Raw genomic sequence first — 27606 nt, 5'->3', positions numbered from 1 at the left:
TAAATAAAATTACTACTCTTTTTAATAAGCATAATAAATTCCATTTTGTTGTTGAAAGACCAATTTTTTGAATTTTGTATAGCTATAATTAAATACTAATGTTACTAAGAAAGTGTCCATAGGTATTTTTTCCTAATCAGATAACATAAGATTAGGAAATATAAACTTTTTTAGAAGCCATAAAATAATTAATAATTAGGAGTGTCCCCCTTTCAAAAATAAAGATGCATGCTTTTCAAATAACTGTCAACTTCTCTACTTTGTTATTCTCTACTACAGAAGAAGAACTAAGAACATAGTTTCAAGAAACAAATGACTTTACTTATGAGTCCTGGATCAGAAATTTTTCTAACTTCTCTAAGCTTCTGTCTAAAATTGGCATAATCATGGTGGTGACTTCAAAGTGGTAATGTTGGGATCCCTCCTCTTCTACCTCTTCTTCCTCCTCTTTATCACAGGATCATCATCACAGGCCAAGATTAAGTTGAATCTTTGCTAAAGGAATTCTGAGGTTTTAAATTTGTTTAAAATCTTTCCTGTGTAGTTTTTCAATTATTATTTACAGAATACTTAGAATGTGCCAAGCTCCTTGCTAGAATCTGAATAATATTTATCAAGGACTCTTGCCCTTATGCAGCTCACAGTTTACAAGAATGACAATGACAGCGAGGGTGAATTAGATATGCATGCACACACTCACGCAAGCACACAAATACACACAGATAGATATGATGTTAGAACTTTTAAAATACCACATAGTTTAAAATAAATGCTGTTTATTAAGCAAGAACCTGCAATTTAACTTTCATATGAAATGTGTTCTTGCCATTACATGAAAATCTGAACCAAAACAATAACTAATTTTCTCTCAAAAGAGTTAAGATCTATTCAAATGTATTGGTATTCAAAATAATAAGTAGATTATTTTATATTTTAATAAAATATGAATCATTATGCTATTGTCAGACTGTCTTTTGCTTTAATGTGTGCACAATCGTATTTTCTATTGTACACTTAAGTTCATAAAGTACATAAATTATATTTTATTTTCAGCATTAACTAATAATCTCATGTTTATTCAGTAAATACTGATGTCATAATTGACTTGATAAATCAATTATAGTATGATATTTTGAAATATTTTCCTAAAATGGTCTTATACTATAAATTGAGTAGTTCTTAACCAATACATGATATTCACTTAGGATTTAAGTAATAATAATATAATTTATTATGGAGACTAATTACATATTTTTCTATTCTAAGAGTATATGTTTATTAAAATAGTTTTTGCTTTGGGAGCAGATCAAAAAGATTTATATAAAGAGGGTACTTTCAGTTGGGTACACTGGCATATGACTTGGGAGGGTGAGGCAGGAGGATTACAAAGTTAAAGCCAGCCTCAGCAATTTACGGAGGCCCTAGGTAACTTAGCGAGATTCTGTCTCAAAAGAAAAAAAAAGGCTGGGGATGAAGGTCAGTGGTTTAGTGCCCCTGGGTTCAATTCCTGGTACCAGGAAAAAAAAAAAAAAAAAGCACTTTCAATGAGGCTGGAAATTGAAAAACGTCAGATTGTTTTCTCTGTAAAACTATTATAAAGAAGAGGAAATGGAAAGTATTTCCAACAGTAGTTTCCCAGTTGTTACCCACTGGCACTCTTTAATACGAACATTTAATAGTCAGTTCTCATCAACAAAAATGGACTTTAAATAAAATCGTGTTATAAAACAATAGGTTGTTTACCCCAGCATAGCAACAGCTATAAAACAACAATTCCTGTTTCTACTTATTTTATAGGCTATTCAAGAAAAAGGTGTACAACTCACTGAGAATATTCTAGGAAACAGTGTAACTACTAAATTCAAATGTTTGTGTGAAGACAAATATGACCACCAAATTCCTGCCTTTAAAACATCTTTATACCTAAAATGCAATCAGTTTATCTTCTATGATATTTAATTTTAAATTAAATCATCATAAATTAATTTAAAATCAATTTAAATATTCGATCCAATTTCCTAGATATGAAACAGTGAAAAAATATAAAATAAAAATAAATATCCCAACTTTGAGTTCATTAGATATAAAAATATATAGCCCTTGGAGGGTGTGATCAGTAATTGCATAATTTGATGAAAAGATTATAAAATGTTTAAAGAAATAATCCTTAAAAAATGGAGAAGGTAAAACCTGAGGGTTCATGTAGTATTTCAACTGGACAGCACATGGACAGCCATCAGGGGCCTATGGAACTCAGACTGGGCCTGGAAATGAACACCAGATTGTAGATAGTGTAACAAATTTACATCTGGCACTGAGTTAATTTTAACACTGTTATGCTTAAAATGCATACACAGTGCTATAACTACAGTTAAAAATCCCAATTCAGGAGTTTTAAAAATACTGAATAAAATGTGTGAACATCATCATACCTTCAGTTGGACAAAAGTGGCATTCTTTACAGAGGCCTTAATAATTTTCCTAAGGCAAATGTTGTTCCTAAAGAAACTCCTGATGACTGTTATTGCTGTAGAGTTCTTTATCCACATCAGAATGAAACCTGATGTCCCAACCACTGTGCTTGCCAAATATAAATTTGCTAAGGATACAATACACATCACCTTCTACTTGCTGAACACATGTGAGCAGAATAAGTTAACGTTTCAGACTGTCACAACATTCTATCTAATTAACGGAATAGCTCTGACAACAGTGCAAAATAGTTATCTCCTAGTTTCATTATATGGTAATGTATTTTACTGAGGTTTAAATATATTTTGCTGTAAAAATTTATGAAACATTAATTTCAAGTCCAACATAATCTGAAATGTCTTTGATAATATATGTGTTTACATTATTTCTTTAAAAAAATAATGAAAAGTGGCTTGGGAGATTAAGGCAAGAGGATTGCAAGTTACAAGCCAGCCTCAGCAAATATGAAGCACTAAGTAAGACCTTGTCTCTAAATAAAATACAAAATAGGGCTGGGGATGTGGCTCAGTGGTCAAGTGCCCCGAGTTCAATCCCTGGTACCAAAAAATAAAAATAAAAAATCCCCAAAATGCCTTTTAATGTTTGAAACAGAATGTTAAATAATGCTGTTTCTGTATGTTAGCGTGAGCTTCTGCAGATGGCTGGCTTCTTCAGTCCAGCACCAATGACCATGTACTAACTCCAGGACCAATGGACCCCATGGAGTTAGTTTTCCTTTATCCATCCCTATCTTCAACACAACATAAAAGTAAATATTATCATTCAGAGAATGTTTTAATCCAAATATGGGGCTGGAAAGTAGGTGACTTTTCTTTCGTTTCTACATTAATCACCAAATAATTTTCTTTCTACAAAATTTGCCATTTTTTTTTTTTGGTTTTATCTCCTACAAATTCAACTTCTCATAAGAAAATGGACTTACAACATGTGTTTATGGAAGAGGTCAAGAAGACAGCAATTTCAAAGTCACACATGTATTAGTTGTGGGAGACTTTGAAGCAGTTGTTATTGATTACTTCACTTAGGAATGCTTAGTGCATATGGTTTTACTTTTCAAATAATGGCTGGCTTCCTCACACAGTATGATAACCTGCCCTTCACTGAGCCCCATAAAAACATTTTTATGAAGCTTCTATTAAAAAAACAACAACTTGAGTTTATCATTACTTAAAGTACAGTGTCCTTAAAATTTATTTGATTCCAATCGATGACTGTTGGTTAAAAAAATGTGTCTGGGACTTCTAACAACGACAACAAAAATAAATAAAACAACTTTTTTTCATTGACTTCAGAAAATTTAATAGTAGGAAAATTCTTGTATAAATTTGAAGAAAATCCTCACATACTCTCATTTAAACTACACTGACAATATAATAATTTGGAAAAAAAAATTAAGCATGAGCTTTTTTGAGTTGCTGAATTAGTAAAAATGGAAACATCAATGAACATTGCCTTTGGGAGTTTCCTACCTTGCTTTATAAATCTCCTTGAATGCAGTTCCATAAACCTTTGTATTTCTCTTTTACAAAACTTAGACTACTTTTAATTATTTTATTAATGTTTATTTTCTTGGATAATTTGCAAAATCCATTTACCTACTGCAAAACATAGTATGAAACGCTACTTAATCAAATTCAAGTTATAATTTTTCTTTCATTATTAATAAAAACATCTGAGTTGATTGAAGAGAAGAGCATGATATCACAAAATTCAAAGGAAGAAATGACTGACAAATATTGGCTCTCCCTTGGCATTAGCTTTTGCTGTTCTGAGGAATGACTTCTCTATTAACAAGCACACAAGGGCTTCGAATAACCTTTATCAATATGATGCTTCCTCCTAAATCGAAACTGAGAGACCCATTCACTTAGTTAAATTCTATAATTATGTGATCAACATTTTTATGGGATCTATACCTAAATAGATTCCAATTCTCAAAATCAGCATATTCAAAACTCGACTTTTGATTGAATTGGTTGCCTTTCACTCAACCATTAATTCTATCCCACTCCATATCTTCACTATGTACCAATGATTGCTGTTGCTCACAATAATAACCAAACACAGTGTTTTCTTTGATGTGATTTAGAGTCTAGAGAATAAAACTATCTGACAGACAGATGAGGTAATGATGCTAAAATGTGAGCAATAAAGGGTAATATATGAGCATGAAATATGTCATGAAGGTGATGTTTATATCTAGGTCTAAGGATGAGGAGAAATTAACTGGATAAATGAAGATCTGGGGATCATTTCCACAGAGCAAAGCTTTGTAAGAATGTGGAAGTGAGAGGTGCTGACATAATATAAGAGCTAAGAATTTGGGTACTGATGAAAAGTAGCTTTTAAAGAGAAAAGCAGTAACAAATGAGGCTGGAATTTAGGGAGCAGCTAGATCATGAACCACCCAATAAATAATGTGAAAGAATTTTGTCTTACAGAGGGTGCTATTCAAAATGTTTAGCACCTAGTGTGTTTGCACCAATCAGATCAGATTGCCTGAGCAATCCAATTAGCAAACACCAGCTAATCAATACACTGGCTGTGTGCTAGCTCAGTTCCAAGCAAGCAATGCTATGGAATTTTAGAAAAAAAAAATCACTATTAAAATATGGCTAACAGATTGGATTGGAATAGAATGACATTAGGGGCCAGTTATTAGACTGGTCCAGGTCTAGGTGAGGGATTAACATGGCCTATGTCACAGTGGGATCAGCAGAATGAAGACACGAGATGCATGCTAGAGATGTTTGGAAGGCTTTTTAAAATAAGATCAAGTTGGTTTAACTAAATGGATGAATGACGATGTCATTTTCAGACAGAGACTCTAGAAAAAATGAGATTCATTTACTTGTTTGCTTGTTGTGGAGAAGGGGCTTGGATGTAACTCTGGTGTGAGACAGATTAGTGTCAAAACTGTTTAGGCAAAAGCCAAATCACAAATTCAAGTAGGTAGTATGGTTATCTGGAGAGCAGTCTACTAAATAATACTTGGGAGTCTTCAAAATGAGTAGATGAAGACATATAATGTGAGTGTGAAGAATTGGATGAGAGGTGTCCTGGGGAAAATGTTAATTTCCACCCCTAGTATCTTCAATCTCCAAGCCCACAAATGTAACAGAACTCGAAAATGCCTCTGATGCTCCTTCCAACTGATGAAATAACATCCTCTCTGTTCTTACCTGTTTCTCCTCTTCCAAATCTGTCCTCAAAGCTGTCCCCAGCTTGATAGTGTAACAAATATGAGTAGTCAGTTTCTACAAAACATCTATCCCAGCCTTGGATAGCTGGCCTGTTCCTTCCTCTCCAGTATCATCTAATATACCTAGCCCTTGACCTCACTTTTTGTGCTTCCAATACTATGAGCTTCTTTAACTGTTGGGAACCAACATGCATTTTCTGTCCCAGGGTCTTTGCACACACCTTTAAGTTAGTTTTAAAGACTAATTTGCAACCACATGGAAAAATGCAGTCAAAAGAACTGAGGTAGTAATTTTAACTTTCAGTCCCATTAATATTATATTAAAATAAGAGTAGGTTTAGCTAGCTATGATCACCTAAGATGTACATGAAATTAAAATGTGACTTGCTGTCATTTCACATCATACAAGCAAATTTAACATCACATTTTTCAAAAAGTCCATTTTTTCATTTTAACCATCAAAACATAGTTTTGAATGTAGTCAGAATACTGAAGCTAGTCCACTTACCATAAGAATGGAAAAGTCTTTAAAGCAACTACAGTTTTGTCTTTCTGGGATACGCTTGTATCAGGCCAACTCACAGTACTGCCTCTGTGCAGGCAGTCAGCACCCACATGACTTCAACCAACACTTTAACATCTTATTGGATGGACTTTATGGATTATTCAAAATATTTGAGATTTAGTGTCAGAATTATCTTCCTTGCTTTTGAGAGGAACACAATAATTTTTTAAATGTAATAGCTTATTTCAACACTATGCCACTGTTTCACAGAACACATGGATATAAGTATACATTTTGGATATGTAATTTATGTTATATACAACTAGAAGATATAACCATTTAAAAGAATTTTAGTTTTAAATGAAAATGCTTTTTCTTGAAGGTCAACACATGCACACACACATATCCATATATTGTACACACATGCATAAATTTATACATATACATATAGTACATACACATACATATAATGCCCACACGAATCCACACACACACACACACACACTCACACACATATATATATAGTGCACACATATATATCCACACATATATATACATACTGTGTACACACACACACACACACACACACACACTGCTATTTATCATTTTCTTCACTAGGTTTTGATTCCACTATATATGAACAAAGTTCATACAGCATCAATTACTTTCTTCATGATACTGTTTTATCCCAAAACAAAATATTAGACCTTTACTTCGTTCCCCTAAGAAATATTAGAAACTCTGACTTGAACAAAACTACTTCAGTGGGACCAGAAGTTTTAGTCCCACGTTCCCAGAGTCAAAGGCTCTTCCTGAGAGGGCTCTCGGAGCTGAAATAGGAAATACCTACCGTCTTGCTGAGGTAGCCTGTGCTGGTGTTCATGCACTGTAGCCCCTCACTGTTGCAGCAGCCCCCACATCTGTAGACGGACACACATGGAGGTTTAAAGAAGGTGTTTGTTGCTGCTCCAAACTCCTTCCCCACATCTATACACACCTCACGTGGCATGCATTGAGTCTTTCTCCACTCATTATCAATACCTGTCGAGTCACAGGGAAGTCTGTAAGTTACACAGAAGCCACCAAGGGGGAAAAAGCCCACAGCAGTTGGAAGCTACTCACATTTGATTTCAGATTTTATGCTTTAAGTACAATATATAAATTTAGGGAAATAGCTGTCATGATCCTAAATTGCCCTGTAAATAGGAATATGATCTAGCTAATACCAGCTAAGGATATTTTCCTTAAAAAACTCATTTCTAAAGTCATGTAACAAGCAAAGTTAGGACTGCACTTTTTAAAAAAACATTAAATCACTATTCCACAGCAATTATGTTTGATTTTTCTTATTTAAGAGAATGGGAATTTAATATAGGGATGCTTATAAGATTGCAGAAACAGAGACATGTTCATTTGCTGTTATATACTGCTTTTGTGGTCTTGAAGCAGATGTAAATGATATGATTTTATTTTCTTTTTAAAAGGAAATGTAAAAGGAAATGTAAATGAGAAATTTGCTATGGTTTTGGATTCAACTCAAAAATCATTTTCAGGCAGGCTACTTGACAATTTGGGGTAAAATCATGGCAATAGCTATGTGAAATGCAAGGTTAATTTCCATCCATCAGTCTTTGTATCTAAACTAACTTTATTTTTTTTCCCAGGAAAATCAAATTTCCTATTCCTTTTGTGCTTTTTCTTGGAATTTTTTACCTTTTTTTTTTCTTTAGTGGCTTCCTATAACACTGTTGACTCTTTTACTGCAGTACAAATGATGTATTTCCTAAGTGATCTAGTTTATTTCTCCCATATTTTCCCTAAAATAAAATTTGGGGAAAACAAACTATAAAAAGACATAGACTATCGGTTACTCAACCATGAAGTCATTTTTGTTTGTTTTTGCTCTCAAAATACTTTGTAATATCAAACCTTTCAAGTAATGTCTAACAACTAAAGGGAGCTATTTTTTAAAATTAGCTCATCAATTGATAACATGCTCTTTTATGCAATATTGCAGTGTTTTGTGAGATGTATGCTAGATATCCCATCAGCTTCACAACAATCCAGCTCTGATCCAGCCATCTATCTACAAGGTGGGAGACAACAAGTAGCATTTGAAAAAGTGATCTGGGTTTGTTTGTAGAGAAATTAAGCATTTCTAAGTTCAAATCAGAAAGAAAACTTAGGTAGAGTTATTTTGTAAGATATAATATACTTTAAATGATTAAACTTGCCTAGTGTGTAACTATATCTAAATGTTTTAAAATTTATTTTTTGGTACCAGGGATTGAACTCAGGGGCACTTGGCACTGAGTTGCATGCCCAGCCCTATTTTGTATTTTAATTAGAGACAGGGTCTCACTGAGTTGCTTAATACCTCACTGTCGCAGAAGCTGGCTCTGAACTCACAATCTCCTGCCTCAGCCTCCCAAGCTACGGGACTACAGATATGTGACACCACATCCAGCAGTTTTTATAATTTGACAATGGGATATTACCCCAATTTTTAAAAATGTGTTGATACACCTGTGCCATTCTAGCTTTGAATTTCAAGAAAACTTAACACTCCAAGTGAAATTAAATAATGTTGTATATTTAAAGGATTTTTAATTTTCTATTTTCTTGACACTCATGCCATAAGGTATAAATGCTGAAATTAAAGGGCCATGCTGGCAGCCTTAAATAATTTGATATATGAGGCTCAGTATATATTTTCTTTCTCACACTTACTTTTCAGGATCTCTGCATTATAATGTGCTGCAGCAAATTTTTGTGTCTCTTCTGTCCTTGTGTTGAGGTTGGGCTGTTCTTTACTGTGTTGCCAGCCTCCTTTCCTTAACTGACACTTGTACATTTTCCAGTATTCTGGGTAGAGAACAGTCATGAGCTCATCTACACTCGACACGGACCGCAACTGTTCCTCCAGGTCTTTGCCTGCATATGCCTGTCAAGGAAAAATGCAAGATCAATTACTTATCAGACTCAGGATATGGAAACAGACACATTAAAAAAAACCTTTAGGCTTAATGTTATCTATGCTATATTTGCTAATAAAAATATTGTCAATGACTCCTCACCTACTTTAATTTCTTGGTAAAATTATATTTATATTTTAATTAGTCTGATTTGCAATTAGCAATATATACTTGGTTTTTAAGACAAAATTTTTAATATGTGATTTTTCTTTTGGAAAGCATTACAATTCTTATTAGACATATAGGGCACAATTTTTCATATCTCTGTATATAAAGTATGTTCACACCAATTTATGCCTTTATACATGTACTTTGTTGGGTTTTTTGCATTAAAATTCTTAATTGATTTTAATAATGATTTTCAAAGTGGCTTATTTTATTTATCATTCTTTTACATAATTGGCAAATTTGTTAGCTTGAAAATGTATTCAAGTTTGTACTGTCCACTTACATAAAAAAAAACTATACTGAAATTTATTGTTTCCTTTTTAGTTATAGGCATTGATAAAATATAATTAAGTAGGATGCTAAAAACTTAGGGATCTTACTTTCAGGGAAGCTGTTGAAGAATAAAATATCACATAAAATAAGATTTCAAGAGTAGTGCCATAATAAAATTTATATTTTAGCAAAACCTCCCAACATTTCAAAAAAATTTTATAAGCAAAATTAATGTTGCTGTGAAAAAAACATGAGATAGTTTAAAGCAGACTAAATACACTTATAAATTGTTGCTTATTATAAGTATATCCAATTAGGGAGAAAATTCCATTGCATTTAATTAATTACCATATCTAAGAAAAAATTAATTTTTCTAACTTATGCTTTAAAATGAGAAAAAGTGGAACTTTTTTTTGATTTATCTATCTTTGAAGTAAAATTCAACAGTAACTCTTTATTTTATATTGCCATGATCAGTCTATATTTTTTTCGCAAGCACAGGAATCCATTGGATAATTGTTAAAATTGCAGTTAACTGCTTTCACCTCCCCATAAATTTCTGGGTAGGAATCAACACTCTATGTTCATTTCAACAAGTTATAGTTCTCCTTTTCTAACTTTTGAAGAATAAAATTAACATATTTTTCTTAACAATTGAAATATTATTTAATTGAAAGTCTCTCACACTGCATTTTAAGTAATTCAAATTATTCTTATAATTTTTGTAATACATTTTCTTACATAATTACAAAACCTCCTAAAATAAGGCAATAGATTATGAAATATGTTCCTTTCTATTAGAGAATGAAGTTGGCAATTAATATTGGGCGTCCACTTTCTCTACCATTTGCTGTGTGATTTGAGAATGTCATTTAATTTCTTTTAGTTCTACGTTATTTATATTATAAAAGTGCTGATATCAATCCATTACTTTCTGTAATATGTAGGAGGGTTCTTGATACACCATACAATTCTACAAAACAGTAAATGGAGAGGAGATCTTAGTAAGTAACATAATATCGTATCAATTTCCCAATTAAATATTTATGAAATATTTGCCTGAAGAAAATCTTACATATTACATAAAACACAGGAATCAAAAGTGTTTCAGAATCTAAAAGAATAACTACTCTAGAGAAAGATTATAAAAGTACAAGTTTATAAAAATAACACATGAGGTGATGAACATGTTGACTGTGGTGATCATTTCACTATATATAAAAACACATATATTTATATATATAAACATCATATTGTACAGCTTGTCTTTAAAGTGTACATTTTTATTGTATAAATCACATCTTAAAGCTTATATTTAAGGCACATAATTTTTTTTTATCAATCATACCTCAGTAAAATGGGGTGGGTGAGGGACAGCTATATTTGTGGTCACTGCTACCTTCTGTAAAACATCATGGCTGGGTTTTGTTAGCCTTTGCTTGTTCAATAGCCTCAAAACACAAGGAGCAACAGAGGACTGCGTGTAACTGGAGAGTTGCTGGAGCTCTTGCCTTTAATACTCAGCTAAGATTAAAGTTAGGCTGTGGCCTAAGATGATCACATCAATTTCCAGAGTAGGGCTGAGTGCTCCCTCTACCAAGAGGAGCTCCAACACAAAACCAGCACACAGCTCAGAGCAAGATAACAGGGAACACTAAGAAATGGGATGGTGATGAAGGATATTCAGCTAATTATTTCTTGAAGTTTTAAGATAGAGAAATTACTCTTTGTACTTAAAAAATAAAGAAATGAAAAACACCACTATAATATTTATATCTCTTATAGAGAAAACAATCTCCCTCAAAAGGTCAACAGGAGAAAAATATGCACATAAAATTCATGAGAGAGACAAATGTAACATAAAAAATGGAAAAAAACCAATAGAAGATAAACATTAGCATATCTATATTCTTGGGCTGAAAAAAGGTCTTCCTAAAGGTGGTTATTAAAAATGTATAATTTGTGTATGGTGGAAAACATTGTTGAAAAAACCAAAGACAATGAAATAAGAAAACTTTGCAATATATATAATAGATAGAAAAGATTAAGTTCTTAATATATCGCAAAAACATAATGAAAAAATTAACTAAAATTAATAGAAAAATGGGCAGAGAATTTGAACAGAATAATCATAAAGAAAAAAGGTAAAAGTAATATATATTGGATAACAACAAAAGTGAAGGAACTATAATTCTTTCCAACACTTGTAGTAGTATACATGAGTAAAGTTATTCATAAAAAATACTGTATTACAACTTAAAAGGACTTTAAACATGCCCAATTAAGATAGGAAATTCATTTTAGAATTAAACTTCCCATCCAAAGAAGTAATGAAATTCTTTTAGATATATGTATAAACTCATTGTGAGGCTGTCTGTATGATGATGACTATGACAACAACCAATATAAACAATAAAAAGTGATTAAATACTTTACGGAAAATATAAATTAGCAGAGAAATTAATATAACAGTATAAAATGATAATAGCAGTTGTATACCTTAGCCGTGAAAAATTGTTCACAACAGATTCTTTGAAAAAGTAGGGAACACAACTTATAAATTACACACACAAACAAGGATCAGACATAGAGTTTGATATTGGTACAGTCTTTTCAAAAAACAAAATTTATATATGGATACATTGTCTTGAAAGTAAAAGCTAGTTAAAATAAAAATTATCATCTTCAAATTGTAGGATGGAGGAAATTATGCTCTTTTTATGTACTTCTGTATTTAATTTTAAATATAATTTTATAATCATAATAAAATTTTTAAAGTAATCATCTCTAAGCATATTGCATGGGATTAGTTCTCATTTCACCCTTTCACACATAAATATATTGTTTGCTGCTCTTATATTTGCATAGAGCAAGCATCTGACATATTATTTAAGTTATAACATTCATTGGCAAAAGCAGAGATTATGATATTGAATAACAATGTCTTGAAGACTAAGTAATTCATTATTTTTTTCAAACTAGATGATAATTACTGTATTATATTTATGTGAAATAAAAACAAGTTTTAGTACCAAGAGACCCAGATTTCTATCATGAATGAGAAGATCATATTTAATTGGGAAGCATCAGACGTCATATCTTCAAACCTCATTTTATTCTGTAAAATAGAAATAATGATATTTCTCTCATATGAGTTTTTGTAATGATTCAAATATAAATTTGATATAGAAGTATAATGTATGTTTATTTGAGTTCTTTTGGATAAATACAAAGGAGTGAGACAGCTGGATCATATAATAGGTCCATTCTAGTCATTTGAGGAATCTCTATACTGCTTTCCATAGTGCTTGTACTTATTTGCAGTTCTACTAAAATGTATAAATACACCTTTTCCCCCACATCCTTGCCATCTTTTATTATTACTTGTATTCATTTTTTGATTAATTTTTTATTTATATATGACAGTGGAATGTATTATAATTCTTATTACATACCCAGAGCACAATTTTTCATATCCCTGGTTGTATACAAAATATAGTCACACCAATTCATGTTTCATACATGTACTTTGGATAATAATGTCCATCACATTCCACCATCATTTCTAACCCCATGCCCCCTCCCTTTCCCACAACTCCTCTGCCCTATCAAGAGTTCCTCTATTCCTCCCATGCTCACCCTCACTACCCCACTATGAATGAGCCTCCTTATATCAGAGAAAACATTTGGCATTTATTTGAGATTGGCTAATTTCACTAAGCATTATCTTCTCCAACTTCATCCATTTACCTGAAAATTCCATGATTTTATTCTCTTTTATTGCTGAGTAATATTCCATTGTGTATATATGCCACTTTTTTTCCATTCATCTACTGAAGGGGATCTATGTTGGCTCTACAGTTTAGCTATTGTGAATTGTGCTGCTATAAATATTGATGTGGCTGTGTCCCTGTAGTATGCTGTTTTTAAGTCTTTTGAGTATAGACTGAAGAGAGGGATAGCTGCGTCAAAAGGTAGTTCCATTCCCAATTTTCCAAGAAATCTCCATACTGCTTTCCATATTGGCTGCACCAATGGGCAGTCCCACCAGCAATGTATGAGTATGCCTTTTCCCCCACATCCTGGCCAACACTTATTGTTGTTTGTATGTATAATAGCTGCCATTCTGACTGGAGTGAGATGAAATGTCAGAGAGTTTTGATTTGCATTTCTCTAATTGCTAGCAATGATGAACATTTTTTCATATCTTTGTTGATTGGTTATATATCATCTTCTGAGAAGTGTCTGTTCAAGTCCTTGGCCCATTTATTGATTATTTGCTTTTTTGGTGTTTAGCTTTTTGAGTTCTTTATATATCCTACAGATTAGTGCTCTATGTGATCTGTGAGGGGTAAATATTTGCTCCCAAGATATAGGTTCTCTATTCACCTCATAGATTATTTCTTTTGCTGAGAAGAAACTTTTTAGTTTGAGTCTATCTCATTTATTGATTCTTGATTTTAATTCATGTGCCAAAGGAGTATTATTAAGGAAGTTGGGACTTAATCCCACATGATGGAGATTAGAGCCAACTTTTTTTTTCTATTTGACGCAGGGTCTCTGGTTTTATTCCTAGGTCCTTGATCCATTTTGAGCTGAGTTTTGTGCATGGTGAGAGACAGAGGTTTAATTTCATTTTGTTTCATATGGATTTCCAGTTTTCCCAGCATCATTTGTTGAAGAAGCTACCTTTCTCAATGATTGTTTTGGACAGCTTTATCTAATATAAGATAATTGTAATTTTGTGGGTTAGTCTCTGTCCTCTATTCTGTACCATTGGTGTACCAGTCTGTTTTAGTGACAATACCATGCTGTTTTTTTGACTATTGCTATGTAGTACAGTTTAAGGTCTGGTATAGTGATGCCACCTGCTTCACTCTTCCTGCTAAGAATTGCTTTATCTATTCTGGATCTCTTATTTTTCCAGAAGAATTTCATGATTGCTTTTTCTATTTATATGAGGAATATCATTGGGATTTTGACTAGAATTGCATTAAATATGTGTAGTGCTTTTGATAATATGGTCATTTTGATAATATTAATTCTGTCAATCCAAGTGAAAGGTAGGTCTTTCCATCTTCCAAGGTCTTCTTTGATTTCTTTCTTTAGGATTTTATTCTTGATGGCTGCTATTCTAACTGGAATAAGATGAAATTTCAATGTAGTTTTTATTTACATTTCCCTGATTGCTAAGGATGTTGAACATTTTTTTTATATATTGATTGGTCATTTGCATTTCTTCCTTTGTGAAATGTCTGTTTAGTTCTTTTGCTGGTTTATTGAATTTTTTTTTGTGTGTGTGTGTTTGTATGTGAGCATGTGTGCATGTGTATTAAGCAAAAAAGAATAGCAGGCAGATTTTCTTCTGTAGGTTCTCTCTTCATGCTTTTATTTTTTATTTTTTTTGGTTTTGTTTTGTTTGCTGTGCAGGTGCTTTTTAATTAGAAGTCAACCCACTTATTTATTCTTGATTTTATTTATTGGGCTTTAGGAGCCTTCTTAAAGAAGTCAGTGTTTGCACCAACATGTTGGAGAGTTGACCCTTTGAATTGAAGAACTAAAATCAACATACTATAATGATACATGCATACTGCTCTTTATAGAAGCCCAATTCACAATAGCTAAGATGTGAAACCACCCTAAGTGTCCCTCAATAGACTGCTGGTTTAAGAAAATGGAGTTTTACTCAGTCATAAAGCAAAATAAAAATATGACATTTGATGGTAAATGTACGGAACTGGAGAACAGCATGCTGAGTGAAATAAGCCGGACTCACAAAGTCAAGGGTCAAATGTTTTCTCTTAAATCTGGAATCCAGAGAGCAATATGGAATTAAAAAGGGCAGGGGATTCTCATGAAAATTCAAGGGAGAACAGTGGAGCAGAGAAACAAGAATGAAGGAGAGGAAGAAGAGATAGAAAAGGGGAGAAGCAAACTAAAGAAATTAACCAAACTATGACATGTGTACGGATGAACATCACAATGAATCCCACTTTTGTGTATAATGCACCAATTGTAAAAATAAATCAATTAAAAACAAAAAAAGAAAAAAAATTACTACTTTCTGGGTTGGCAAAAATTAAGAGTGATAACAATCAGAAATGTGGAGACAGGTTTTTTTTTTTTTAATGTGGAGAAAGGTGTACTTTCAAAAACTATTGTAGGAAATGCAATAAGGTATTATTAACTCATTAAAGCAAAAATCAGCTAATGTTTATAATACACAATGATCACCCCCCCCCCAAAAAAAGAAGTAGAATCTACTTTTGCAGTCAGAGAGGGGATTATTTGCCAGTAACATCCTTAGAAAATAACAGCACAGTACAGAGGCTGGTTTTTTAAATAGCTGAAATTTTTACACCATTGTGAACTAAGTACTTCATATGTTCAGGTGCAATATTTCTTTAGATCTCTTTTCTGCATTTTCAAATGACTAGTCACCTAGGAATTCATCATTGTCAGCTAAGTCATATGGCTGTGCAGTGAACAGCCATCCCAGTGAATAAAGCTAGAGCTGTTTAGGGATAGACAGTAGTAGCAAGCCACGGCAAATTCACTTCATATCCTACTTTTCAGGAATTTGCAAAGGCTCTATTAATCCAGAAAGAGTTCTGACGAGGGACATATCAAAATCTTTCAAGTAGAAGAGCTTGCACATGAAAGTCCAATTTCTTCTTAATGCACTTCTGAGTCTTTATCTTCAATAATGTTTTCTAAAATGGTGAGGTCCTTTGCTTGAATATTAGGAAGTATTCCTTTTATGTTCCAAAGGGGTTTGTTATAGTTCAAAAGTGAAAATGCCTTACAAATGAATATTCAACTGGCATAAAGCCTGGAGCAATCTAAAACTGAATCTAATTTTTATTCCAATGTGGATGAATCAATTAGGTGGTACTAAAAATAATTGATATGTTACTTTTATGACAATCAGGGAAGATGCTATGGAAGGCAAAGATGAATGTGCAATGTCATCAGCCAGAAGATACAGAGAATCAGAGATAATATTTGATACACGGTGATGTCTTGCATTCTCTAGTGAAAGCTACTTGTTTGGCTTTTATTCTGAAATTAAATTCTGTTGACTCTACTTTCTTGTGCAATGGTAAAATGATCTCAGAAATATTAATGCTAACCTTTTTCCAGATATTATTGCAAAAATGACACTGAACAATTGAGACCAAAATTAACAAAAGCAATTAATTGTTCCACCCAGGGATGACTTTCCACTCCCTGACCCCCATTCCCCTGGGATGGAACAGACATTGTCACATTTTTTTGTTTTCATAACTGTGCCAGGCCTGCTGTTAAACACGCTGTAACACACAGGACAGTCTCCTACAGAAAAACAGTCTAACATGTAATGGAGCTGCTGTTGGTACACAGTTCAGTTGAGTAAGAGTGGGTTTTTCCAGGATAATTTAATTATATATGTCATTTATTAGCCTCTGAAGAACTCACCAGAAGGTTGAAAATTTGCAAGAATTTCACACTGCAAAATACATTACAGACATTAAGATGACTGTATGAATGAATTTAAAGTATCACTAGCAGTTGGACTTAGTAACTGTAATATTCTTGGTGAGATTTATGTATTGGTCAGGGTAACATATCATTTTCTTTTTATATAGGCATTTCTCAACAGTGTTTCACTGTTTCATGAGAATGTGATACTTGATATGTAGTATTCCTAGGTAAGTAAAATCAATGTGTTTCTCAATTATTTTCATTCCATGGTTTATTATTTCAAAACAAGTTTTACATGTTTTTAAAATATATTTTTAGAAAATCATTTTGAAATTAAAATCTGTAAGGGATTATTAAAATATTGATGTTTTAGCAAAATTGCTTTTCTTCTTGGATATTTTAAAGACCAACTGAAGCTTATGCTATTTTCTACTGAAAGTAATATTAATAATGTAATTTTTAAAAAATTAATTAATAAAAACTATTTATTTAGAAAGGTGAGTAAATCATACATATCCAGTTTATGAATTTTTACAAATTGAATTCTTATAATCAGACCCAGGTCAATGTAATGAATCCTGACTATATCCAAGGTTTCTTTATTCCCTGTCTCTTCTAAGGCCCCACCAAAGGGGAGGGGTTAGCATTTTCTGATTTCTTCTAATGTAAGTCTTTAAAAAAAAAAAACAAAAACTCCTTTTCTAATTGACACAGGTGGAATTACAATATGCAATCTTTAGGTTTGGGCTCCATTTCTCAACCTTTTATTTCTGAAATGGATCCTTATTGAAGCAGTTAGATTTGCTGTTCTCTGGTTTTCCATTGCATGAACTACTGAAATTGATCTAGTCTAGGCATTATGTATCTTTTTCTGAAAGTATCATGCATTTTAGGGTATTTATTATCACAAATGGAATTGATGGCTCATGGAAATAAGCATATACTTAGCTTTACAGATATGGCCAAACCAGTTTTCAAAGTAATTTTGCCAATTTATATGCTGAGGGCTACAGAAGAATCCCCTTGCACATATCTTTGCCTATAGCTGGTATTATTGTTTTTAATTTTCATTCATTCCCTTGTGATAATCATTGTGGTTTAATGCATAGCTCCTATATTGAATACTCTTTCATCTGTTATTTGGATATTTGGTTTGTCTCTTTTAAGAAATGCCAACTAAAAGCTTTTCATTCGTTCATTTCTATTGGTTATTCTGTTATTGATTTGTTGAGAGTTCTTAATATAGTCTGGATTTAAGTTTTTCTCAGAAGTGGGTATATATGTTGAAAACACATTCCTCCACTGTTAAGTTGTATTTCACTCCACTCAGTAGTGGTTTTTTGATGACCAAAAGTTCTTATTATTAATGATGTCTGAATATGTTCTTTATGGTTAATGCTTTTGATATATTCTTTTAAAATCTTCAACTATCTCAAGGTAATGAGACATTCATCACAAGGTAAATATTATCCTACATTATCTTCTAGGAGCTTTATAATTTTACTTTTCATATTTGGGCGTACTATAAACTTAGAACTAATTTTCTTAGTATAGTGTGAGGTAGGGGTCAAGATCCTTCTTTTTCTCATATTTAACTCGTTCACCATCATTCACTGAAAATTGTCTCCTTTGGCTACAGCACTGAACTGGTCCCTTTACTGTGAAACACATGCTGAATTTTTTTGGACTTTTAAATTTCTTTCTTTTATCTTTTTTCTACCCTTATGCCAGTGTCACACTACAAGAGCTTTATAATTAACCTTGATATTAAACATATTATTCGGTTTACACCTGTAGTGCCCCAAGTTTTAATAATGTCACTGATTTACAAAATTTTGAAATTTCATTTCCTTTCTCTTATATGACTAATCTGTTATGGCTTCTGAAAAAAAAAACTTGAGGTACTTGTTGGTACTAATTAATATAAGTGAAATAAAAATCCTAGTGCCTTGTATATGCTGGGTGGTGGAGAACAGTTACACAGTAGTTTGTAATATAGTAATAGTGGTAAATACATGGACAATAATTACATTAAAGGAAATTCACTTGACTTTAATAATTACATTAAATGATATCCATAACAAGTTCAATTCTCTAGGTAAAATTTATTATTAATTTTTAAAACCTATACCCCTTGTGAAATATTAATTTTCCCAATCATGTGTACATGTTATTTAAAAATGACATCTAACATACCCCAAAATACATTTCTAACACAATGTCTGTCTGAATTATGAGTTTTCTCAGAATACTATGAACATATATTTTGGGCATAGATACACCTGCATTTGAATCTTAGCTTTTTCTACTTACTCTGTGTGTGTGACTTTTGAGGTTCATCTCACCTGAAATATGGGGAGAAATGTAACAATTAAATGAGCTACTGTGAAATAAGGTATGGGAATAGCCAAATGCTTATTTATGGTAAGTCTATTTTTAAAGTTCTTTTCTATATTTATTTGTATTTTAAGTTTGTCTTTTTCCTTTTATTTTTTTCCTCCCCTGGTTAAGGTTGAGCTGAATGTACTAAATAACCCACTTTATATAGACAGTATTTTCTCCTCTAATGTTTCTATTTAAAAAAAATTTATGAGTCCTCAATTATTTTTATTTAATTATGTCCCTTTATACAGAAGAGCTGTGTCTACTTGCTGAAAAGATTCACACAGGAGACATGTAATAAATATGCCAAACACTTGAGCTTTTTCTCAGATGGGTATAATGTGATCAAAGAGAAGGTAATTTCAAGAAATCATTGGGCTCCTCATTATCACCAAAGGGTCTTCTTTGTGGGATCTAGAGACCTGGATAATCAGGGGCCATTACGCCTATGAGGATGTAGGAGAAAGAATAGAGACAAAAAGATTAATAGAGAAAAAATATACTGGAAAAACATACCTTGACTTCTCAAGAGAATAAATAGACAGAATCAAAAGATTCAGAAACTGGAACTGCAGCTCCTGATTTTTAGTGATTTCTAAAGTGGTTGTCATGCAGCCACTCTTGTGCAAAGTGCTGGGCTAATACAAAAATGCAACAGCTTCCACCATTTCTGCAACTGTTACATTTTGGCAAAAAAATCAGATGCACCCTGAATTGAGACATTCCTAAATCCTCTATAGTCCAGAGGGATTGGCATCATGAACATACATTTTTTTTAAATAAAAATGACAACAGTAAATACCATCTTATACATTTAAATACAATGAATGCATTTTAGCCAAAAAGCAAGAGCCTCCTCAGGAATTTTCCAGGGTTTACTGAGAGTGTCTTCAGTGGTGGTTAAGATCAAAATAAGAGCTGTCATAAGACCTGGCATAAATGGTGATGGTGAGTGAGATTAGAAGCCTACACACTCTTGAAGTTTAGGTTTTAATTACCTTGTAGGAATTTAAGGTGACACCTGTTTTTCTTATTATTCTCATTTCCAATGCATCCTATGCCCACATTTCCAATGCATCTTATGTCACTGTTAAACCACTTCCTTAATTCCTCTAAAGTCTCTCTTGGTATCCCATTAACTAATGAACAAAGCCCATATACATTTTGTTGTTTTGGATTTTCTTTTTTAAAATAATTTTTTAGTTGTTGATGTACTTTATTTTTATGTAGTGCTAAGAACTGAACCCAGTGCCTCACACATGCCAGGCAAGCACTCTACCACTGAGCCACAACCCCAGCCCTGGAAGTCTTAATAAGTTTTTTTAAAGTATAGATGATGACGATGATGATAATGATAACCCCAAGCTTAAGTTTCCACATTAATAAAATGTAGATAATGAAATGTACCTTTAGAAGCTGCTGTTAAAATGTTTACAATGATATTTGTAAAGCATAAAAGAAAAAATAATTAGTCACCTGCCTCTAATAAAAAATTTTAATTAAATGTCAAAGGAGAGAAATATTATGATTTTATGACTTTTACTTAATGCCAATATGTGCCAAGGAATGTTCTAAGCATGTTATTTGGAAACTCAGCCTCTTTTCTCATAAAGTTTATAAGTTAGGCATTATATGTTTATTTTGAAAGCTGAAAAAATGATCAGTCCCTTGAATTCATTCTTTCCAAGGAATTTGCAAATTTTAAGGCATACCTGTTTTGTATGTTGCAATTAGTTACAGATGAATTTCTTGTTGCTTATGTGCTTCTGTGTCTAAAGGATTCCAGATTAGTTACTAAAGTGGCAGAGAGGGGAACTTGTTGCTATGAAACAATGCTGAGTAAAACAATGTTGAATTATTTAACCAGAAGTACTTTGTCTAAAAACATAAAAGTTCATTTTTGCTTTCTTCTAACCACTGAGCTATGAAATTTCTCTGCAGATAAAATCCATTTAGTAATTTTCTTTCGAAGTAACAAAAATATAAAGTCTATATATAATTTTCTCCATAAATTAATTTACTCATCTACTTATATTCTATAATATGGGCTTCTGACCACAATTATACTCTGGTTCTGGAAGGAATGTGTGTGTGTGTGTGTGTGTGTGTGTGTGTGTGTGTGATGTGCAGTGGTAGGCAGCTGGAATATATTGAAGTTATATATTTAGTAAATAAGCAAGCTGGAAAAATTGAAGACTGCCACCATATCTAGCTCATTATTAAGAATTTTAAAAATTCTTTCTTTTGTTTTGGGTAATGGGGCACTTCACCACTGAACTACATCCCCAGACCTTTATTTACCCCTGTGGTAAGTGTATCTTATTATTTTTAATTTCTTTTTAGTTATATATAACATCAAGATACATTTTGACATAATCACAATCACAGAAGCATGGAATGTAACTTGCATTAATTCAGTCCTCAGCACTTCCCACTTCCTCTCTTCTCCCTCCCCTTACTCTCTTCCCTCTAATCTACTGTTCTATAATTCATAGTATTTTTATCAGATTTTTTTTTTCAGGCAGGATATTACTAAGTTTCTGAGATTCTTGCTAAATTGTTGAGGCTGGTCTTGAACTTGCAATCTCCCTTGCCTTAGTCCCAAATCCTAGGATTACAGGAACTGGGAATACAGGTGTGTGCCACCATGCCTGGTTTGAAAGGTTTTTGTTTGTTGTTGGGTTTTCTTAATCCCCCAGCCCCATGTTCACCCCATGTCAGTATCACTTAGGCAGTTTTGGCTAAAGATACTACCTTCGGGAAACCAGACACTCCTACATCAAGCCAGGTTCTCCTAAATCCTTACCTGCTTACTTCAGGAACAGCTTCACAACCCTCTGTCTAGTGTCAATATTTCTTTATGGAAACACCATGCCAGGATGCATTTCTCAATTTTGTGCTACTTCTAAGTTAACCATGATATCTCAGTTAGCAATGCTCTTTAAGTTAATAACGATTCCTCTATGCAATTTGCCTTTTATATTTCCAGCAGGTATATCCTTGTAGATAACAGTACAGATAGGGGGAGCATAACGGAAGAAAAATTCCTCATTTAAAAAAATGAAATGTTTAAAAACATGCTGATGAATTCTAGTAATGAGTTATTTGCTGCAAATATCCTGGTATTGACAAATCATAATCTAGATAAATAAGTACTAGATTGAAGACTTAGCTCACCTTTAACACCCTCACCGACCTCTCAGAAGTATGTAGATGAACAAAAGTGCATTCACATTAATGAAACTTTTGATCAGTCTTCATAACCTGAAGCTTATATTTCAGTTTATGGACAGTGCAATTGTAGGCCAAATTTTATTCCAATTTTAAAGTAACCTCTGAATATAAGATTTAGAGTTAAATATTTGCATTCTATAACACCGTGTATCAATAAATTGAACTCCTGTTTAAAGTTTCACTAGAAGAAACTATCCATTTAAAGGATACAAAAACTTTAAACATTTGACTCTCTTCTACTTCTGTATGCAATTAGCTTTGTGACCCTAAAATATGACCGCAGCATTAGCGAACTCGGTTAATCTAATTCAGGTAGTTACATTCAATGTTATTACTAATGTTTGTTGGAACCTTTCTGTATGGCAAGTGCACTTAACCAAACTCAATTTCATTTTATGATAAATGGAACTAATGTTCTTTACTTTTTCCCTCCCTCAAAAACAAATATACTCTCAAAAAAATCAAGGGATCTAGTTGACTTCATTGAGAGAGGGGGTGGTGGTGGTGGTGTGGGTGGTGGGTATCTGTCCAGGGGAAAAGCAAGCCAATCATATTTACTTACCAATGAAATTAATATTTATTGGATGTTTAAATGGAAGAAGTGCCATGAAAAGTCTAGAATGAAATCAGAAATACTTCCTCAAAAGGGACATGTGACATGCACAAAATACAAGCAGAGAGATGGTAGTAGGTACCATGAAGGAACGACAGTAAAGTTCTTTGGGATTTCTGAGGAAGGGCAGTATTTCTGGTGGTGGCAGACAGGAAAGGCTCTTGAAGCAGCTCACTCTGGATTCTTACTTCTAATACAATAGAGAGCAGTGGTGTGCAGGTGAGGAGCAGAGGCGCATACACCAAACAAAGCCATTTTCATACAAAGGATATGACACTATTGTCAATTGCTCTGAAAATATATAATTTTTTGATTTTTCAAAATGGGTATATAAAAACTTAGAAACTTGATTGTAGTTAGTCTCATGCTGACAATGTCTCTTTTCTGGGGCAAACTGTAGGCAGGCTCCTCTGAGGCCTTTTCTTTGGACTCTAGTGTCCATCTATGAAGAATCGAGTTGCTGCAGTTTGGATCCTGATGACCTGCTTTCAGAAAGTCACTAATTAAGTGCACTTATCAAGAATTACCCTACTCTTGATGTCTCCTGTTAGTAATTTTCATCTGTATCCAAACTGCTTCTTGACTATAAATTCACTTACTCTTACCGTATTCAGAGCTGAGCCTGATCTTTCTCCCCTGTAGCAATCAATACTCTGGCACATACTGCAGCAGTCCTGAATGAAGTCTTTGTTTCCATTTTAACAAGTGTCAGAATTTTTTTTAACACTGCTCACCATCAGTTCATGAGTTGCTTGCCAATTTATGCTCATCCTAATTCCATACCATCTCCACTTGCTTTGATCTCCCATGTCTGCTTTCAGTGGATAAACTTGCCTCATACATCATAGAGGGAACAGGAGATTAAATAGAGACTCACATATACACATCCCACCTCCCAAGCTCCTCCTCCTTTGAGGACAAATAATCAAATGCTTCTCCTCAACCTCTCCAAAGCCACTAATACCACAGGCACTTGGATCATGTCTGTTCTTGCTGTAGCAACACTTGACTCCTTCTGTTATTGCCCTCTCTTCAGCAATCTCTCTTTCTCCTCTCTCAAATATAGTATTCTATTGGCAGGAAGACTTGTTTTTTTCACAAATTAAAAAAAAAACAAAAGAAAGCCAGAATATGCAAAGAAAATACCAACAACCAGAAGGAAAATTCTGTGTATGTCCATATCCTTACTGAAGTACTACCATTTTTGTTTTCAGCTCTCCTTAAGAGATTAAATTTTTGAATGGACAGCCTATACTTCCACTAGTTTCCATTTCCCAGCCCCTTCTCAGTCCCTGTGCCCACTATTCTACTGAAACTCGGTCACCCAAACTTCCATTTGAAGTCTTCTTTAAACCACCCTCTTTACCTCTATTCCATGGGCCACTGTGTTATTATTATTCTATTAAAACCATGTGTTCTTTCTCTCCCTAAGACCATGTCCCTCTACTATTTCTTCCCTTTTAGTGTCTATTATTATCAGCAATCTATGTTAATTTCTCCTATTCATGATCCCAAATTTGAATTCTAATAGTTCCTGTATTTTCACCTTATATTCATTTGTGAATACTCTCATTCATTCCTGACCCTGCCCAAATGATCAAACTGAGGACTAAAAGGTGTATATATGCAGCCCAACTCTTCTTTAAAATCATAAGCCATTATATTTCTCAAGATCTCATTCCTAAAATCTAAAAACAGAATTCATCAGTTTCCTCAGTCCATTTATATCCAGTTTTTCCCATCTAATTAAATCTTACTAAACCATTATTCAAAAGCCTGGGAATGACACCTACTATATCCTTTTCCCTTACTCCTAAATATATTGTATCATAAAATCTCAATAATCCTACTTCTAAGATATGGCAAAGCTCCCATCAGCTTTGGCCTGTTTCGGTTGCTCTGTGGATCCCTCCAATTCTCTCTCTACACAGAAATCAGAGGATCCTAGATGGACACCATTGAATTGATGCCGCAGAGCAGTCTAATCTGAGCTGGTGGGTTACTATCACAGGCCCTGGATGATCTGGCCCCTGATCAACCTCGAGGTGTCTCCAGTTTCATCTCACAACGTTTCCACCCTCAATCTTTGAACTTCTGTGTCTTAAAAACTCCAAGTTTAAGATTAAAAGCTTATCAAAATCTGCTCCCTTTCTTGGAATTATATTGTCCTGGCACTGTGGCTGGTGCCTTCCTTAAGATTTCAACTAAAATGCCCAATAATCAGTGCAGCATTCCACCCACTGTAACCAAATGTCCTGATTCACCTTCTTGATTCCTTCATATCATTTCAGACATTGTAATACTAGCTCATTTATTCTTTGTTTTATTTCCTCTTAATGACTCCTCTATGTGGCTGATTTTCGGCCTACTATAGACATACTCTCTTGTAGTACAGCTGCCATATGATAGTCACAGAAGGAATAAATGAAAGAAGGGTAGGTACAAGCAAATTCCCTTCATTTTACATGTTATCAAGCAACTTTACAGCTAATACTTTCCTAAAAAACAAAGTACAACAGAAAAAAAAAAAAACATTTAAGGGTAATTTAATTCAAATTGTGTTAAATTTGCCAAAAAACTAACTATTTATAATGACATACTTATTTTTTATTTATTTCTGTTGTTGGGGGGAACATCTACATTAGCATGTTTATAGTAGCACTATTCACAATAGCCAGGATTTAGAATCAACCCAGGTGTCCAAGACATATTTATTTTCTTAAAGTAAGGTTTCATTTTAGAAACTGTTCCCTATTTGGTCTGAATTGAGAAATAAAAACTAAATATTGTTTACTTTTCAGAGCAAATACTAAAAAATGGCAGTATATTTGCATTTTAGCTAGTTTTTCCATCACAATATTACTGAAGATCTTAGACTATTTAAATCCAAAGGTAGGAAAATAAATATATAGAATTTATATTCCTTTAATCTGATTTTTCTTTATTTTCAAACTCAAAATCAAATATAATAGTCGTGTATTAGAAGTTTTAAAATACTCTAATTAAGTAGAATGCAATAAAGAAGAAAATAAAATGGATGGGAGAAAGGAGTACATGAAAACCTGATTTAAAGATGCTTCATAGAAAGTAACAAAACAATATTTTTAAAATGTGAATATTAATTTATGAAAGTTATATTCAGGGAAAAACCCTTCACTTTACATTTTTTTACATGTAAATTTTCAAGACACTTAATTTCTTCCTCTGTACAATGCAAAGAGAATTAAATTAATAGATGGTCTAAGACATGTATTCTAAAAGTCAGAAATTTGGGGATAAATAGGAAAGATATAATTATACTGCACTGAAATATAACACATCTAGCTCCCTTTATCTCTCACCCCATAAAACATAAGCTTATCAAAATCATCACAGAGCTTTATAAAGCTGCCACTGATTCAGTGTCAAATAAAGCCCATGATATTAAAAAATACCTTCTTTTGTACTATCTCTGTACCTCTGATACACAGAGCTTTATTGGATTGTCACTTACCCAAGTGGTCCAAACCTCTTATTAGCTAAATAAAAAATAGTAGTTTGTTACTACTGCCATTTCATCTGAATGAAAAGCTGTATACTAGAAGTAAAGGTGAAAAGAATATAAGGCAGTGATTGCAAAAGACCTAATGCAAAAATGTACCAAAATGAAGAAGCAAAACCAATGATCACAAAATCTGCCTGGAGGTAGGGAATATGAATTCAGCATCCATGAAGAATAATTTGTATAGCCTCACCATGTAATGGGAAAACCACAGACACAACCTCCTTCTCAGGTGTTGATTCTTGCAACAGTCCATGTGCAATAGTAGTCATTGGTCATGACAAATACATAATGTTAAACCTTTTTAGTTGGTTTTCTTTTTTGCCAGACAACTAATATTTCTACACATATTTTAAGCTTGCTGGCCTCAGAGCTAAAACTAAGCCAATTATAGAGAAAAAATTAATCTTTCAATTCCTGGTTTAGCTTAGAAGATTGGAAGCAGGTATATAGCTCTTCTTCCTTTCCTAACTGTACTGAAGTAAGAGTAATACATTATAACCAGAGACAGAAAGTAAGGAGACAAAGGCATATGAAAGAAAGTGTATAGTTTTATAGATGAAAAATCATTAATGTTACTCAAAGAGAAAAAGTTGAATTCCATGAGTCTGCAGATGGGGACAGCTTTAAAAGGCAAGCCATTTTTTGCCCCTGATCCACAGACATATTGACACACCAGGTACTATGCAAAATGGAGATGAATAAACAGACAAAAATGGGAAGTTTGATTAAAGTTTGCACAGAGACTAATTTGGT

At 33.1% G+C, this 27606-nt stretch overlaps 1 protein-coding gene across 1 annotated transcript in view; it reads right to left on the bottom strand.

The window, feature by feature from the left end:
• Positions 1-27606, bottom strand: part of Vegfc (vascular endothelial growth factor C) — a 121489-nt gene that overhangs the window by 25417 nt on the left and 68466 nt on the right. Inside the window, exons 2-3 of the mRNA XM_015486194.2 lie at positions 8931-9144; positions 7051-7241 (exon numbers count right to left, since the gene is read on the bottom strand). Coding sequence (XP_015341680.1) covers positions 7051-7241; positions 8931-9144 — 405 coding nt within the window. The remainder of the gene's footprint in view (positions 1-7050; positions 7242-8930; positions 9145-27606) is intronic.

Source organism: Marmota marmota, unplaced genomic scaffold, assembly GCF_001458135.2.
Source record: "Marmota marmota marmota unplaced genomic scaffold, marMar, whole genome shotgun sequence".
In the NCBI taxonomy this organism is placed as follows: Eukaryota; Metazoa; Chordata; class Mammalia; order Rodentia; family Sciuridae; genus Marmota; species Marmota marmota.
This window is presented reverse-complemented; position numbering and strand designations above follow the sequence as displayed.